This window comes from Bos indicus x Bos taurus, chromosome 13, assembly GCF_003369695.1.
Source record: "Bos indicus x Bos taurus breed Angus x Brahman F1 hybrid chromosome 13, Bos_hybrid_MaternalHap_v2.0, whole genome shotgun sequence".
Classification (NCBI taxonomy): Eukaryota; Metazoa; Chordata; class Mammalia; order Artiodactyla; family Bovidae; genus Bos; species Bos indicus x Bos taurus.
Window position 1 is genome coordinate 13,327,461 of NC_040088.1, and position 15,874 is coordinate 13,343,334.

The following is a 15,874-nucleotide window of genomic DNA, read 5'->3' on the forward strand; positions in this document are numbered from 1 at the left end:
GTACTGGTTATCAGCAAAAAGGTGCTGGGCAGTAAATGTCCACTTCAGCAGTGGTACAGGTATATATGCCTTTTACGTTTGTGTGTGTGTGTAATTTATATGGTTTTTCTTCAACCATTGTGAGAATGAGTTGCAGATATCATGCCTTTTTATCCCTAAATGCTCCAGTGTATCTTTTTAAGAGTTATGCCATTTTCATAACCATTTGTTTAGTTATTGCTTTTGTTTCCGTACAGTCTGTGGAAAGACACGCTTTAAATCATGCAAATATCCTGTGTCTCTTCAGGTTGTTCTCCCCCAGATTTAGCATTCCTTGATGGTTCTGGACTATACTTATCTTGATTGCAGTGGTTACAAAATGATTTTCCAACTCCACCACTCTGTCTACATTTACTGTTTGGATTGTATAATAAGCAGGAGCTTTCCTTTCCCCCTTATTTATTCATTATTTGTCTGTCTGTCTATCATTGGTACGGATTCTTACCATTTTCAATGGCTTATAATTCATTACTGACCTTAATTACTTTCGTGCTCACATGGCCCCAGTTTTGACCAAGGAGAGTTCTTCCAGCTGACTCCTGTGCCCTTTTGACGTGCTGCCTTCGCTTTTTTGGGCATTCCCTTTACTTTACAACACAGAATGTTTCAGGCTGATATTACAACTTCCTTCTCTTGGAACCAGCCATTTTTGTGCGGAACTTTGGAATTCGAAACCAAAATCTGAGAGTTGTGTGTGCAGATTGAGTTTGGAGTGTCTTTGCTTGTTGGCTTTCTCAGTTGTCAAAGCTAGGGGGAAATACACAAGACAAACACGTGTACATACCTGTGCGTGCACATGGATACACATCTACATGCACACACAGTATACTCGTAATGCACATGCACACGTTGGTATGCATGTGTTCATACATATACTTACCTTAGAAAGCATGTGTCACACGGAGGCCTCCAGTTTAGAGGCCTCCCACAATCTCTTCCTTGCCTTACATTTCGTGTTTATGTCTTCCTGGTGAGAACCACAGCTCCTCACATCAACACATTTACTAATTTGTTTAATCCTATTACCACAGCTAAAATGGCTTCAGAACTGCTTCCCTTATACGCCTACCAAAGAGAGTTCACCTTTTGTTTGCTGTTTTCCTCACTTCTCCCCAAAACTGAAAGTATATAGTCGGATACTGTGTTTATAAATTAATGAGATTTTTTTTTTTCATCTGTTGAGTCTGGTTGTGTTTTTCATTTGAAAAACACCTAGATTTATTTATTTCAACTTGTTTTCATCTTTCATTAAAAAAATTTTTTTGTGTATGTAACATGCTTCCAAAACGCAAATCTGTATAAAAAGATACTTACCCCTTGCTTTATTTGGTTTATCCTCTTTGTGTCTCTTTTTGTAAAATAAGTAGATATATGCAAGGTTTCTTATTTTCTCTTTATTCTTTCATAAAAAGTAGCATGTTAGTATATTCTTGCACTTTGCTTTTTTCTGTTAACAATATATCTTAGAAATCATTCCATGGTGGTTTATAGAATTCTTTCTTAATTGTTTTTACAGCTGCATAGTTCTCCTTTCTATGTATCCTCATTTATTCATCACTTATGTTTGGACATTTAGGTTGTTTTTTGTTATTTTTAAATTATCAAACAATGTTGAATAACCACATGCATATGTGTTTCATACTGATGGAGGTGTATCTTTAGAATATATTCCTATAAATGGAATTGTTAGATCAAAGGGTACATACATAGGTAATTTTGTTACATATTATTTGACTACTATGTTTGAAGAACCTAGAACCCAAAGGAGAAAACAGTACATTCATGGTCCAAATCCATCTGTAACAAAGTGGGGGTTAAAATGTCTTCATTTGATAAAACTCTCAAGTGTAAGTTTTTTAAAACTCATTTCGAAGATGGGGAAAACACATTTTACCTAGTCTTCCTAGAGGATGAATTCAGGTGGTATTTTCTTGATATCCTATTTGAAAGTCCCATTTATAAGCTCACAAGGAATCTTTTCTTCCTGATACTTGTCTTTATCAAAAGAGCTCCAGCAAAAAGTTTTGAAAATCAAAATTGATTCTTCTGTCAAAGGTAATATTCAGAATATCACTATGAAGATTTCTCGATAGAGTATCTTCTTGCTGCTGCTGCTAAGTTGCTTCAGTCATGTCCAACTCTGTGCGACCCCAGAGACGGCAGCCCACCAGGCTTCCCCATCTCTGGGATTCTCCAGGCAAGAACACTGGAGTGGGTTGCCATTTCCTTCTCCAATGCATGAAAGTGAAAAGTGAAAGTGAAGTCGCTCAGTCGTGCCCGACTCTTAGCGACCCCATGGACTGCAGCCCACCAGGCTCCTCAGTCCATGAGATTTTCCAGGCAAGAGTACTGAGTAGGGGTGCCATTGCCTTCTCCAATAGGTAAGCAAGTATCACTAGACTTGTTCCTGTTTTACTCATGTATATTTAAGAAGTTGTTCCCTCCACCCCACCCCACACCCAACTTCTGGCTAGGAAACCCATGGTGCCCCAGGCTTGACTTTGGAGGGGCCTCACTACAGCTCCTCCTTGTCATCATTTAATGTGTTTCTGAAAACATGGAAGGCAAATATATACACGTCTTATAGTAAGGTTGAGTATTTTGAGGAGGTTCTATTCCTTAATTCTGTCTTAAGCTTAATTTAGTTTTGAGCAGGATATTTTCACAATGAAGCACATGTTTCTAGCCCATCCATATAATGAATATTTAAAATGGAGATTAAACATATATAGATAAAGTTTTCCAAAATGAAATTATGTTTCGTAGAAAGATAAGATTGATTTCAAATGTTGGAAGGATTTAAGATTTTACAGAAGATTAAATGGGATTCCAAGCATGTGATTATTATGGTGACTATATTTATATTACTATTTCTAAATGTGTGTCCAAAAAATGAAGCACATACCTTCTTCTGTTGAGACAATCATCTATGGAGTTAGGAATTTTTCTTTTTCTTTTTTGGTATATCTGAGTTATTGGAGTGTTTTGTAACCAATTCTTTTGGTGATTATTTTGAAATTCCAAGAAGATTAAGAGAAATTTGAAGTTTTTGCATTTGTTGAAAGGGAGACTGGGGATTTAAAAAGAAAAAAGGAGGCAGGAAACATGATACAGTGTAAACAGTGAGGGGATTGTGAGTCAGCTGAGCTGAGCACCGGCTTCTGCTTGGCTGCTGGCTTTGGGGCCTTTGTGCTTCTTAAACCTGTTTGTACATCTGGAACATGAGGCTCACCTGCCCTGGCTCCCTCGCAGAATTGCTGTTGCTACAGTTAAACGAGACAGGAAACACTTAAGTGCTTTGTAGAATATAAATTGTAATTTTCTATGTAATTTTCTTAGTGAGAGCCACGTTACATGAGATAAATATTCCAGTGAAAATTGGACGGACATCTTTTTAAAAACTCTTTTCACTGGAGTCTTCTGTCCTGAAACTGGTAGGAAGTGGTCTTTCTCCCCTGATCCCCACCCCCAGCCCCCGAGTTTCATTTCCTAAGTTTGGGTCAAAACAAGTTCATAAAGAACTTTGCTGATAGGTAGGCAAGCCAGTCTTCAGCCTACGGAATCTAGGGTAAGACTGGGTTTTTGCCCACCTGATGAGTGACCCACGTGCGAAAGGGTGAAGGGTGTTGGGAGAAGCAGACTGACCCCACGGGTGCCTCCCACTGGGTCTTCCGTCCCTGTCCCTGTCTTCCCCCACACCTTGCAGTGACTCACCGGATGGGAAGTACCAGTAACTGTGGCTCTTTCCTCATCTCCACCTTCTGCCAAGACTTACTGGTTCTGCTTCTGTCGGATCTTTCACATCATTTATACCCTTGCGTTTTCTCTGATCACATGTCGCTTGAGTCTTCTTTCTCCCTTGCCCAGTCTTGCATTGTGCCCTTTTCATGCAGCATGAGTCTAAGCTCTCCAGCCTCACGTACCCCGGGATCTTTCCAGCTGCATCAGCTTAGTGCTGCTTTTCACCTGTCCCGTCATCCAGCCGCACAGACTGTCTTTTAGCACTCTTCCGTTCCCCAAGAACGTCATGGTGACTATGCGCGTGCCTGGTTTAAATACTTTCTCTTCCATTTACTAGCGTGTTACCCTGGAAATCTTAACCTCACTGTTTTTCTTGATGAAATTAGGATACTAATGCTATCTGCCTTAAATGGTTGCTTTGAGGAATAAAGGAGATAATCCATGTAAAAGTTTAGAGAACTGTGTCTGCATGTAGTAGGTGTTACATACAAATTAGCTGCAATTATTATTATTATTGTCTTCTGTCAAAATTCTGTATCTTTGCTCAAGTGTGTTTTTCCCAAATCTCCCCAGTTGTATGCATCCATTAGTGCATCCATGTATCCAATGAATATTTTATCGAATCCTTGGTATGCTTTATGAAGAATACAGAACTTAAGCGCATACTGCCCTCTGGGAACTTAGTGTCTGATGGGAGAGCACAGAGAAGTGTAAACTGTTCATCCATTCAGCACATGTTGATCAAGTCACTGCAGAGGATCCGAGGTCCTGTTTAGTTCTGAGCCTGGTGTCACTCTGGTGAAAGATCAAAGTTTGAATGCCTTAGGCAAAGCACAGTTGAGGTGCTTGAAGGAAAGTAAAAGTTGCTCAGTCGTGTCCGACTCCTTGGGACCCCATGGACTATACAGTCCATGGACTTCTCCTGACCGGAATACTAGAGCGGGTAGCCTTTCCCTTCTCTAGAGGATCTTCCCAGCCCAGGGATTGAACCCAGATCTCCTGCATTGCAGGTGGATTCTTTACCAGCTGAGCCACAAAGGAAGCCGTTGCGGTGCTTGGGAGTGTAGAAAAGGGATTTTATCAGCCAGGAGGGGCCAAAAAGGCTTATTGGAGATGCTGCCGTCTTAGCAGGGCCTTGCACAGTGAATTTTGCCCATCTCCACCTCTCTCAAGGAGCATCCATCTCCTGCCGTGGGCGATGGCTCTGGGTGGTCGGAATTTTATCCACGTGACCTCCTCAAGGGCTGTGGCAGTGTTGTCTTCAGTTTTGAACGTTTATTTGAAAGTGGGGTTTTTTGGGGGGTGGGGAGATGTTTGTATCATTTTACTTCGTATCACATTAATCCTATCTATAGTAGTCATGATAGGGGTGTAAAAAAAAAGTGAATTTTACATCAACCCATGTAGATGTTTCTTCCCTTTTTCCTGCAAATTTCTGACAGGAAACTCTTGCTGCTTTCCCATTAAAGCCTCTCCTGGCCCCAGAATTCCAGGATGTACCCTCGTAACTTGAATCATATGAGAAATCTTAGCTTAAGAACTGCCCAACAGTTTTAATTCTGAATTTCTCCTTGTAGCAAGGAGCAAGGACCAACCCCAGTGGAGAAAAAGAAGAAAGGAAAAAGGAAAAGTGAAACCGCAGTGGAGAGTTTAGAGCTGGACCAGGGCCTGCCGAACCCATCCCTGCGGAGCCCCGAGGAGTCCACTGAGTCTGCAGACAGCCAGGTACCACTGTGCCGGGAGCCCGAGCGGGCACTGCGGCTGCGGGGTGGGGTCTCGCTGACGCTCATCCCGGTACTCCTCTCTCCCTGTCTCCAGCCCGCTTCCCTCGCACCCAGACCTAGGCTGGGCTTTCCCCATGTTAGTGGGTGACCACAAGGCTCTTTATCTAGCATCCTGGTCCTTAGACTAACAATCTCCCAGCGGTTTAGCAGTGTTGGCTTCCTTCCAGGAGAGTCGCATGGTATCAGGCTGCAGTGAGAGGGAACGTGGAGAGGGGAAGTGTGGTCCAAAGTAGATGAGGCTCCGAGGGCCTCTCTCGCCTTGTAGGTGATGCGTTGATGGCTCGGGGTGCTAATAAGCCAGTCTGCATGAGGACACGTTCATAATCCCAGATGCTGGGAAAGTCAGGGATGGATTTCTTTTGCCAAGATGGGAAGGAAAATTTGGGGAAATGAGTGGCCCACCCAAATTGAGATTTCTGAAGATGCACCAAAATGGGCGTGAGACATTGGTAGGAGTTTTCTCCCTTGAGTTGAGGCAGCGTCTCTTGGACTTGAATTCTGATATTTCAAAGTGCTGTTTCCTCTGACAACCGCAGCAGTTTATCTGGGCTCTGCTCCCACAAGGGGCCATTTAGGATAAGATCAACTTACTATACCTTAAGTCCTGTGATCTTCACTGTAGGAAAGTGTCGGCTCCTAACATCACAGTGATGAATAAGTTGTGACGTCTGGGGAGTCAGATCCGAGACCCCCTTTCACTGCCTATATACTTGGGTTAGTGACTCCCAAGTATCCTGACTGGCAGAGGAGCAAGTACGTCCGGTCCATGAGGGTCAGCAGGTAGTTCGATGTTTCTGGGATGGTAATCTGCACGTGGGATTGAGGGAGAGCTTTTTATGTGAAATCTCTCCTGTAAAATTAAATGTCATTGAGGTGACACAGTAAAGAAACAACACAGAGAGAGGCCCAGGAGGCATCTTTTAGACAATAAGGGCCGGGGGGTAGGGTGGGGGTGAGGTGTGGCTTTTCGTTTTGTTTTGTAGGGTTTAAGTGTTGAAGACTCAGCTGGCTGAGTGGATAGTTCCCGGAAGTGTTTCTGCTGCTTGGATGTGATGGGTAGAGATGAACCGTGTGTTTTTCTGCTTGAGGAAAGCCACTGGGTTGCTTTGCTGTAGGATGTTATCTCTCTTAAAGGTCATAAGTTATTTAATTATAGTCAAGTCCTTACATGGTGAGTCACGAATCTCGTTTTGTCACACTCAAGACGTCAGCTTGAATTTCAAAGGGTGGTGTTAGGAGATTCTCAAAGTAAGTCCGAATAAAATTGGTATTATTTAGTTGTTTGGAAGTACATGAAAACTCTGGTGAACTTGGAAAATTGAAAATAAACAGAAAAAAACCTGTTAAATCATTGTCATAAACCTGGAGCTTCAGGCTATGCTTGGAGATGATGAAGTTACTTCCCATCCCTGTTTCACTGGAATGGAAACCAATTCCAGAAAGGAGGGGGAAAACACAGGTAGAGATAATAAAACACATCTCCCTGGATCCTGAGACTACACCTCCTACTCTGTGGATCCAGGAAGGTGGCTCCCTCTCCTTACCTGGGCCCCGTTTTGAGTGAATTTAGCTCTGAAAAGAGTTGTGCTCAGGGCAGATCCTTCTGGGAAAGTCGGAGAGTGTGAGCGAGTGTAGTAAGGCGAGGGTGTCCTTGTGCGTGCTTTTCCCTCCGACTCACTGAGCGTCTCTGGCGGGTGTGTTTGTCCTGCAGAAACGACGCTCAGGACGGCAAGTGAAGCGCAGAAAATACAACGAAGACCTGGACTTCAAGGTGGTGGACGATGACGGGGAGACCATTGCCGTGCTTGGGGCCGGCCGGACGTCCGCCCTCTCAGCTTCGACCCTGGCCTGGCAGGCGGAGGTACGGCCTTTAGGCTGGACTGCTGGCCTCCACCGGACAGTCACTTCGACTTTCTGATGGAGTTGTACTGTGGCTCTTTTTCAAAGCATAAGCTCGATCACTTTAACTGCAGGTTCTGTCCTTCAGGTGGCTTCCTGCTGAACTGAAAGTTCAGGCTCTTTGTCTGGGCCTCGCAGGTCCCTCTGTCATCATACTCTCCTGAATTCACCTAAGTTCATTTTCCAGATACATGACTTTGTGTTATCTCTCTCATTATTCTCCAGCCAAAAGACTTGACTCTTTTAAAGCCATGTATCAGCCATTCTTTCCCACCTACTGCCCTTGGCCTGCGTGGTCCCTTTTGGTTGGAATGCTCTTTGCCACATGCTTCACTTGAATCTTATTTAAAGTAGACTCTTGCCCCTTGTCCTAATGATTCTTTTTTTTTTTCCCAATTAATTATTATTTATCTGACTGCACTGGGTCTTTAGTTGTGGCACACAGGATCTTTAGTTGAAGCCTGTGGGAGCTAGTTCTCTGACCAGGAATCGGACCCTGGGCCTTCTGTGTTGGAAGGACAGGGTCTTAACTACTGGACCACCAGGGAAATCCTCTGATGATTCTTTATTTCACTCCTGTTTGTTTATTTCATAGCACTTATTACAATTTATAATTGCGTTCTGATTTCATTTTATTTGTCTCTCCCATTAGAATGTAGAAGTCTGATATGGAGTAAATAGCTACTCAGTGAACGGAATCGCGTAAAGCAGTCATTACAGTTGGGACTGGGGTTACAAATGTGTATGGAGAGCCCACAGCAGGGCCAGGTCCTAGGACACAAGGATGAGTATCACGGCTTGGTCCCTGCCTCCAGGGAGTTTAATCTGGGAGAAGGAGCGTATGGCTACACTGGTATTGTGAGTTAAGTGCGGTCTTGGAAGTGTGTGCTGGATATGGTGACTGGAGGAGGAATAGACAGGAAAGGGAGGTCAGGGTTTTAGGGGAGGCATTTCCGACCTGAACCACAGCCCCATAGCCTGCTGAGTACCAGAGGTTGTGATATGACAGTTTAATGAGCTAGGTCAGACGTTGGGGTGTGATTTGAGGAGTGATGGGAGATGATCCTGGGGTAGTAGGGAGAGCCACATTATGCAAGGCCTTGGCTCTCAGCTAAAGTATTTGGCCTTCCTCCTGCAGGTTGTACAAGGGGCCTGGGGCAGTCAGAGACGCACGATGCCCATCTGTGCAGTTTAGGAATTTCCACTGGCAACAGTGTCAGGGAAGACGAGGACAGCATTTAGTCGTGGTACCCCCAGATGCTACCAGGGAAGAGGGGGTGGGAATACATGTTGAAAAGGAGGAGGTCTGAGCCAAGGAGTTTGCAGAGCAGAAAGCAGAAGCAAAAGAAGCAGCAGGCTGTGCATGTGGGATGCGCCTGATGGCCGGCAGCACATTCTGGGACACAGGCTGTCTGTTGTTATGGAGTCCCTGTTGCTGACTTGGCAGGATTCACGTTCTGCCTGTGCAGCTACAGCACAAATGCCTGTCCTTCCTCCTGGACTCCAGTGTGGCTCCTGGAGCTGAGGATGCTTTTATCCGTGCCATCCACCTTGACTCCCACATCAAGCTTTTTCATGTAATTTCTCACAGCCTTTTGCTCTGTGTCTGCATAGAAAGTAGCTAGGAGCAGGGGCCCTTGTGCCTATGTTAACAATCAGGAAATAAGCACAGAACAATCCAGGTCATAGCATTACATCGCAGCAGTGGATCAGTGATGAGCGTGTAAGAACTGATTTCGTGTCTCTCTCTGGGTCAGGGTTATCCAGCTAATGAATAGAACACCTAATAGGAATAATAATCTGAAGTAGTACAAGCAAGTAGTTAAAAGTAGTCCTTGCAAAACTTCTTTGACGTGATAGGATTACATTGCTTTACAGTGGGTCTCCTGGGACTGCCCTGTGGTCCAGCAGCTAAGACTTGACGCTCCCAGTGCAGGGGTGCAGGTTCCATCCCTGGTCACGGAACTAAATCCCGCGTGTCACAGCTAGAAAGCCCACATTTTACAATGAAAATCAAAGATCTCGTGTGCTGCAACTAAGACCCAGTGTGGTCAAATGAATATTTACAGTGGGTTTCCCTTCCTTGGCGATTTTATGGTTGCTTTGGTAGTTAAAGCACTCTAAGGGGTTTTATTTACTCCTAGTAGCCATTCAGCCCAGGTCACTAACTTATTTCGGTTGTTGTTCTGACTTCTACCTGGTACCTAAAGGGCAGTAGTTTTTATCTTCACAAGGCTCTTTTTATCCTCATGAAGGGTACATTCAAGAAGGAGTTTATATGTGGTGAAACATAAGCTAGAATCTGAATCTGCATTAATTACACTTCAAAGATTGGGACTAAATTTAAAAAAGAAAGCGGCCCCAAATGTGGTTTTGGTGTTGATGTTCAGAAAAGGTAGCCATGTGGCTCTGGCCTCCACACCACAGGACAGACCCAACCACCTGCCGGGGACTGAGCGACTGACCCGAGTCGGTGCTCCATGGAGCCCTCTATTCGTGTCTGTTTTACATAGTGGGGTCTCTGGGGAGGTCTGAACAAAGATTTCCCAGACTAACACAAAGCCCAAAAGTCACGGATCTCATCTAGGATTCCAGGCAATCCTCAGAGTGTCCAGGGGCCCAGAAACCAGTAGAAGAAGATTAGACTTTTCTTCCATCCTTCTCCCAAGGCCCTTTGGAAGGGTGTCCGCCTGCTTGCAGACGGGCAGAGAAGGGGCAGAGAAGGGTGTGCAGTCAGCACCAAAAAGGCCCCGCTGCTCCCTCCCTGCTTTCTTTGTGGTGTCTTATCGGCATGCTTAGCCCACTAGTGTGGCTCCTGTCCCAACCCCAAATCGCAACCTCAGCAGTGCTTGCCTAGTGGTGAGTTGCTGCAAACGTCTTTACGCATGATTCATTCTAGCTCGGGCCTGGCAGATCAGCATAGACACCTGCTTTGAAGTCTAGAGGACAGTCCCCTGGCTGGGCAACGGGAAATATGTTCCCATCCTCACTGTGACTCCCTGCTTTCTTATTCTTTGTCAAATCCATGGCAGTGCTTGGTACAGAGACTTGCCCGGTTATGGCCCATTTACAGCATATAGATTCTTACAAGGCGGTCTCAGTTTTTGCCTCCTGCAATTGGTGTGGTTTGTGTGATTTTTGCCACTGAGACAGAAGGACTTGAATTTGAACGAGGCATCATCTCCCAGTGCTCTCTTGTGCCCGCTCTTGCGTCTTTGCAGACAGTACCCTCTGCTTTTTCTGGTCTTTGCCTGCCCCTGGCAGGTGAGCGCAGTGGTTCCCTCGCCCGGGAAACTCCCTGCTTCCCCTCAAGCTGGAGGTAAGTGCCCCTCCTCTGTCTCCCATGGCACTCCAGTACGGTTAACTCTGTCACTGTCCTTTAAACACCTGCCAGTTTTTGTTTGCCTTTGTCGAAGCCATGAACCATGTTAGGGTAGGGCTTGTAATCTTTTTCTTTTTTTTTTTTAACTTATCTCTCCAGCATGAAAAGGCTTCAATAAAGTAAACTGTACATTAAGCCCCAGGAACTATTTAGAGAAAACTATGGCACGTCCCTCCTCTATTTTGTGGTGTATTCATTATGCCTGATGTCCCCAGAACCCACCCACCACTTGTTCACAGCCCGTAACTGCACTGATGGGTCAGCGCCCCTGCCATATTGCTCTGAATATCACTCCTGATTGTTCCCGCCATCACACTGTAAACTTTTACAAAAACAAGTGTCACTTTTTAGTTGATCATAATTTTCACTTAACATAGGTAGTACTTGACATTGGGTAGTAAGTAACATAAAGACATGCATTCAGTTGTACTTAACATCTGGAAAATTTTGAAAGAGATGGGAATACCAGACCACCTGATGTGCCTCTTGAGAAACCTATATGCAGGTCAGGAAGCAACAGTTAGAACTGGACATGGAACAACAGACTGGTTCCAAATAGGAAAAGGAATACATCAAGGCTGTATATTGTCACCCTGCTTATTAAACTTATATGCAGAGTACATCATGAGAAATGCTGGGCTGGAAGAAGCACAAGCTGGAATCAAGATTGCCGGGAGAAATATCAATAACCTCAGATATGCAGATGACACCACCCTTATGGCAGAAAGTGAAGAGGAACTAAAAAGCCTCTTGATGAAAGTGAAAGAGGAGAGTGAAAAAGTTGGCTTAAAGCTCAACATTCAGAAAACGAAGATCATGGCATCTGGTCCCATCACTTCATGGGAAATAGATGGGGAAACAGTGGAAACAGTGTCAGACTTTATTTTTTTGGGCTCCAAAATCACTGCAGATGGTGACTGCAGCCATGAAATTAAAAGATGCTTACTCCTTGGAAGAAAAGTTATGACCAAGCTAAATAGCATATTCAAAAGCAGAGACATTACTTTGCCAGCAAAGGTCCATCTAGTCTAGTCAAGGCTATGGTTTTTCCAATAGTCATGTATGGATGCGAGAGTTGGACTGTGAAGAAAGCTGAGTGCCGAAGAATTGATGCTTTTGACCTGTGGTGTTGGAGAAGACTCTTGAGAGTCCCTTGGACCTCAAGGAGATCCAACCGGTCCATTCTAAAGGAGATCAGCCCTGGGATTTCTTTGGAAGGAATGATGCTAAAGCTGAAACTCCAGTACTTTGGCCACCTCATGCAAAGAGTTGACTCACTGGAAAAGACTCTGATGCTGGGAGGGATTGGGGGCAGGAGGAGAAGGGGACAACAGAGGATGAGATGGCTGGATGGCATCACCAACTCGATGGACATGAGTCTGGGTGAACTCCGGGAGTTGGTGATGGACAGGGAGGCCTGGCGTACTGCGATTCATGGGGTCGCAAAGAGTAGGATACCACTGAGCAACTGAACTGAATCGAATGAATAAATATGCTTAAAACATTGTAGAAACAGGTACGATTCTTAACTCCTGGATTAGAAAGATGAGAATGAGGTGTTTTTCTTTCTTTCTCAGGCTCTTGTTTCCTCCACTTCTTTGTACTGGCCTGTTTTCCTGCTGGCATTTGCCTTCTTCTCACCCCAGCCCTGACTGCCACGGGCAGGCCCGGGGCAGAGTGACTGCAGCTCTGCACCAGCCCGGGTGATTCAGGACTTAGGCTGCCGTCCCACTCGGCCCAGGAGGATGGTTTTCATTCTTTCCATTTCTTCGTCGGCCACAGCACCATTTCCCACCCCGGGTCTTTCCTCCGAGTGTCTCCTGTCTTTGTTTCCTCTTGGCTGCTCCTGGCCACCAGTCCTGCTGAGGCTTTTAGTGTTCAGACAGCTGCGGTTTGCACCTTTGTCATTCCCTGCCCCAGGCCTCTGTCCCTCGCACTCCATTCCTAGGTTCATTTCCCCATTTTCTCATTTTCCCAGGGCAGTTTTTGGCTTTTCTCAGTGTCCCACTCAAGAATCTAAGGTGATTTTGCCTGTTAACTCCTGTTTTAGATCAAAATTCCTGCCTGATTTTCTTCTAAGGAATGTGGCCACATTCTGTTCTCATTTATCCCCACTCCCCATTCTGTGAAATGTTTTTTTCTATTAAGACTGTGTTCCTTGGTATCCCAATAGGCATCCTGCTTCCGCTATACTGATCCTTTCATCACATGGGCACGTTTCAGCTTTCCTTCCTGTTTGCAGTCCTCTTATGAGCCAGCATCCTTTAATGCCCAATTGAAAGAAAACACACTATTTGAAAGTCAAGCTGTTCATGCTTTCTGCTCTCTTGCTGGACTTAGGGTTACTACTGCACTGATTAGGATTTACCCCGGGCACATTTCTCAGAAAAATATGTTTTATTTTGCTTCCACTGAGAGCTAAGCCTCTGAGACTGGGCACCTTGTTTAATGTGACTTCGGACCTTCCATGGCACTTGGTAAATACTTAATGTTTTGAAAAGTGAGTTGTGTCTCACTAGAGGCTCTCCTTATTCTAGCTGAATAGAGTGAATCAGGTGGTTGGTTGAGGTTGGGAGTGATGTGAGTTGAAAATTTTTTCCCTAAGGGAAAAAATTAATTTCATGAGTTTCTGACATGAAATTGAATGAATTAAAATGGTCTTCTTTGAAGGATAATTTGAGAAAATTCCAAGAAGTTGGGAACAGATGGCTGTTATGGAAGTGTGTTCGGCAAGCAGATTTAGTTTATATCTGTGTGTATCTGTATACACTGAGTGTTTATACACACATGATCATGCTTATGCACGGTCTCTGTTTAGGAAAAAGAAATCCTGATTTTCCAGTCTTCTTCCTACTTTGATGTGTATTTTTGGTAACACTAGCCTCTTTTTTCCCTTTTATTAGGATAGAGTAAAAAAAAAAAAAATCTGTTGTCAGATTTTGATGATAACTATTGATTTTTTTTTTAATTCTATTGTTAACCCCTGTTCTTTAGTGCCAAAAAGCAAACTGAACTTTTATTTCAAATTCCTTAATTTTTACTTAAAAATTTCTCTATAACAAAGAATGCTTTAAGCCCTCCATCCTTTTAACCCTCAGAGTAAAGTTCTGAGCCTTCTTCATCCACATGTTAATGTTTCTGTGGATTGGGTCCTGGTTAAAAACTGAAGAGAAATCAACATTTTTCCATCAGAAGCCATCTTTTTCTGCTCTTCATGGTAGGTAAGAATAAGAGACTATTTGAAGGGACGTCCAGTGGTTAAGAATCCACCTGCCAACGCAGGGAACATGGATTTGATCCCTGGTCCGGGAATTAAAATCCCACATGCCATCGGGCAACTAAGCCCATGGGCCACAATTTCTGAGCCCACTCTCTCTAGAGCACATACTCTGCAACAAGAGAAGCCCCTGCAACGAGAAGCTCTCACACCACAACCAGAGAGTAGCCCCTGGTCACTGCAGCTAGAAAAAGCCCATGCATTGCAACTAAGACCCAGTGAAGCCCCCCTCCCCAAATATATAGTCGAATAAAGAAAATTCTTTTAAAGAGAGAGAGCCTATTTGAAGTCACCTGCTGGTGAGGAGAGACCATGGTTATCTCAGCATGGGTGCACTCGTGTGAAGGCTTGCTTGTTAGTCTGGTTCGTTCAGACTTGGAAGTAGGTAGGAAAGGTAGTTGGCAGTGATGAAAGTCTAAGGCTAATAGACATGTAGCTTGTTTCCGAAGCCTCTTCTGATTTGGCCAACTGCTCTGGCTCTGTGTGCCCGTAGCACTTGCTCTATACTGCTGTTCCCATGTTGCATTGTAAAATCTCTTAACATTACTTATTCAGAAATATTTATTGAGCGCCTACTACTATTGGGCACCAAGGTCTGTTCTGAGCGCTGGAGATAACATCAGGGAACAAAAGAGCCGGAAGTCCCTGCCCTTGTGGAGGGAGCCTGTTGCATGCACACAGCCCATCTCCTCCTCCAGATGTTTGCCAGGTTTTCAGCCTACGTGGGGTGTCAGGCCAAAGGGCTAAGCTCAGAACTTCCAAAGGGTAGAAATAACTTGGGAGAGGCTGGTTATCAACCTGGAAAGAGTAAAATTGTGTAGTGTGTACATGGTGGTAAGTGCTATGGAAAAAAAAAACATCAGAATAGGAGTGTTACGCAATTCAAGAATGAAGGTTGCAATTTTAGATAGGGTGATCAGTGTTGGCTTCACAAAGGTAATGTATGATCCAAGAACTAAAGGAAGTAAAGGAGTGAGGGAGTCATGTAGGAAGAAGAGGATTTCAGGCAGACGGAATAGCAGAGTCCTGAAGGTGGAAACGTGCCTGGTGTGTATGAGGGACAGACAAGGACACCTGAAAGGTGACAGAGGAGGTGAGAGGCTGGGGACGCATTCCGTGGGCTTCTGAAGACCTTTGGGAGACTTTAGGTTTTACTCCCAAGTTGAAAGAAAAGCAGTTTAAGCAAAAGGATGACTTAAATGAAGGGGCCATTCTGATAGTTGTGTTGAGAATAGACCAGTAGGACAGGCTGGGTAACAAAGTGATTACTTAAGAGATGACTGGGAATAATCTGGGTGAGAGATGAAGGTGGTTTAGACCAGGGTAGAAGCAGTGGAGGTGGTGAGAAATGGCTGGGTTCTGAACATACTTCAAAGGTAAACTCAACAGGATATCTTGGCTGATGAGATAGGGTATGTGGCACAAAAAGAGAGGAGTTGGGAATTACAGGATTTTGAGACTGAACATCCAGAGGGATAGAGTTCTTTTTAATTCAATTGTAAGAAAACTGTAGTTTGAAGGGGTAGGGTTGGTGGCTTGGCTGAGAGACTAAGAGTTTGGTTTGTGGACATCTGAAGTGTGAAATATTTCTGAAATAGTCAGGTGCTGATGACAAATAACAGTTGGATAAAGGAGTCTATAATTATGGGGTTCTAAGCTGGATTAAATAACTATGGCAGTCCGGACAACATGCACACATGCGAGTTACGGTGCTTCAGTCACGTCTGACTCGTTGCGACCATATGGACAGTA

At 44.4% G+C, this 15,874-nt stretch overlaps 1 protein-coding gene across 1 annotated transcript in view; it reads left to right on the plus strand.

Moving 5' to 3' along the window:
• Window positions 1–15,874, plus strand: part of CHD6 (chromodomain helicase DNA binding protein 6) — a 153,287-nt gene that overhangs the window by 34,350 nt on the left and 103,063 nt on the right. The window contains exons 4-5 of the mRNA XM_027558527.1: window positions 5,358–5,505; window positions 7,276–7,425. Coding sequence (XP_027414328.1) covers window positions 5,358–5,505; window positions 7,276–7,425 — 298 coding nt within the window. The remainder of the gene's footprint in view (window positions 1–5,357; window positions 5,506–7,275; window positions 7,426–15,874) is intronic.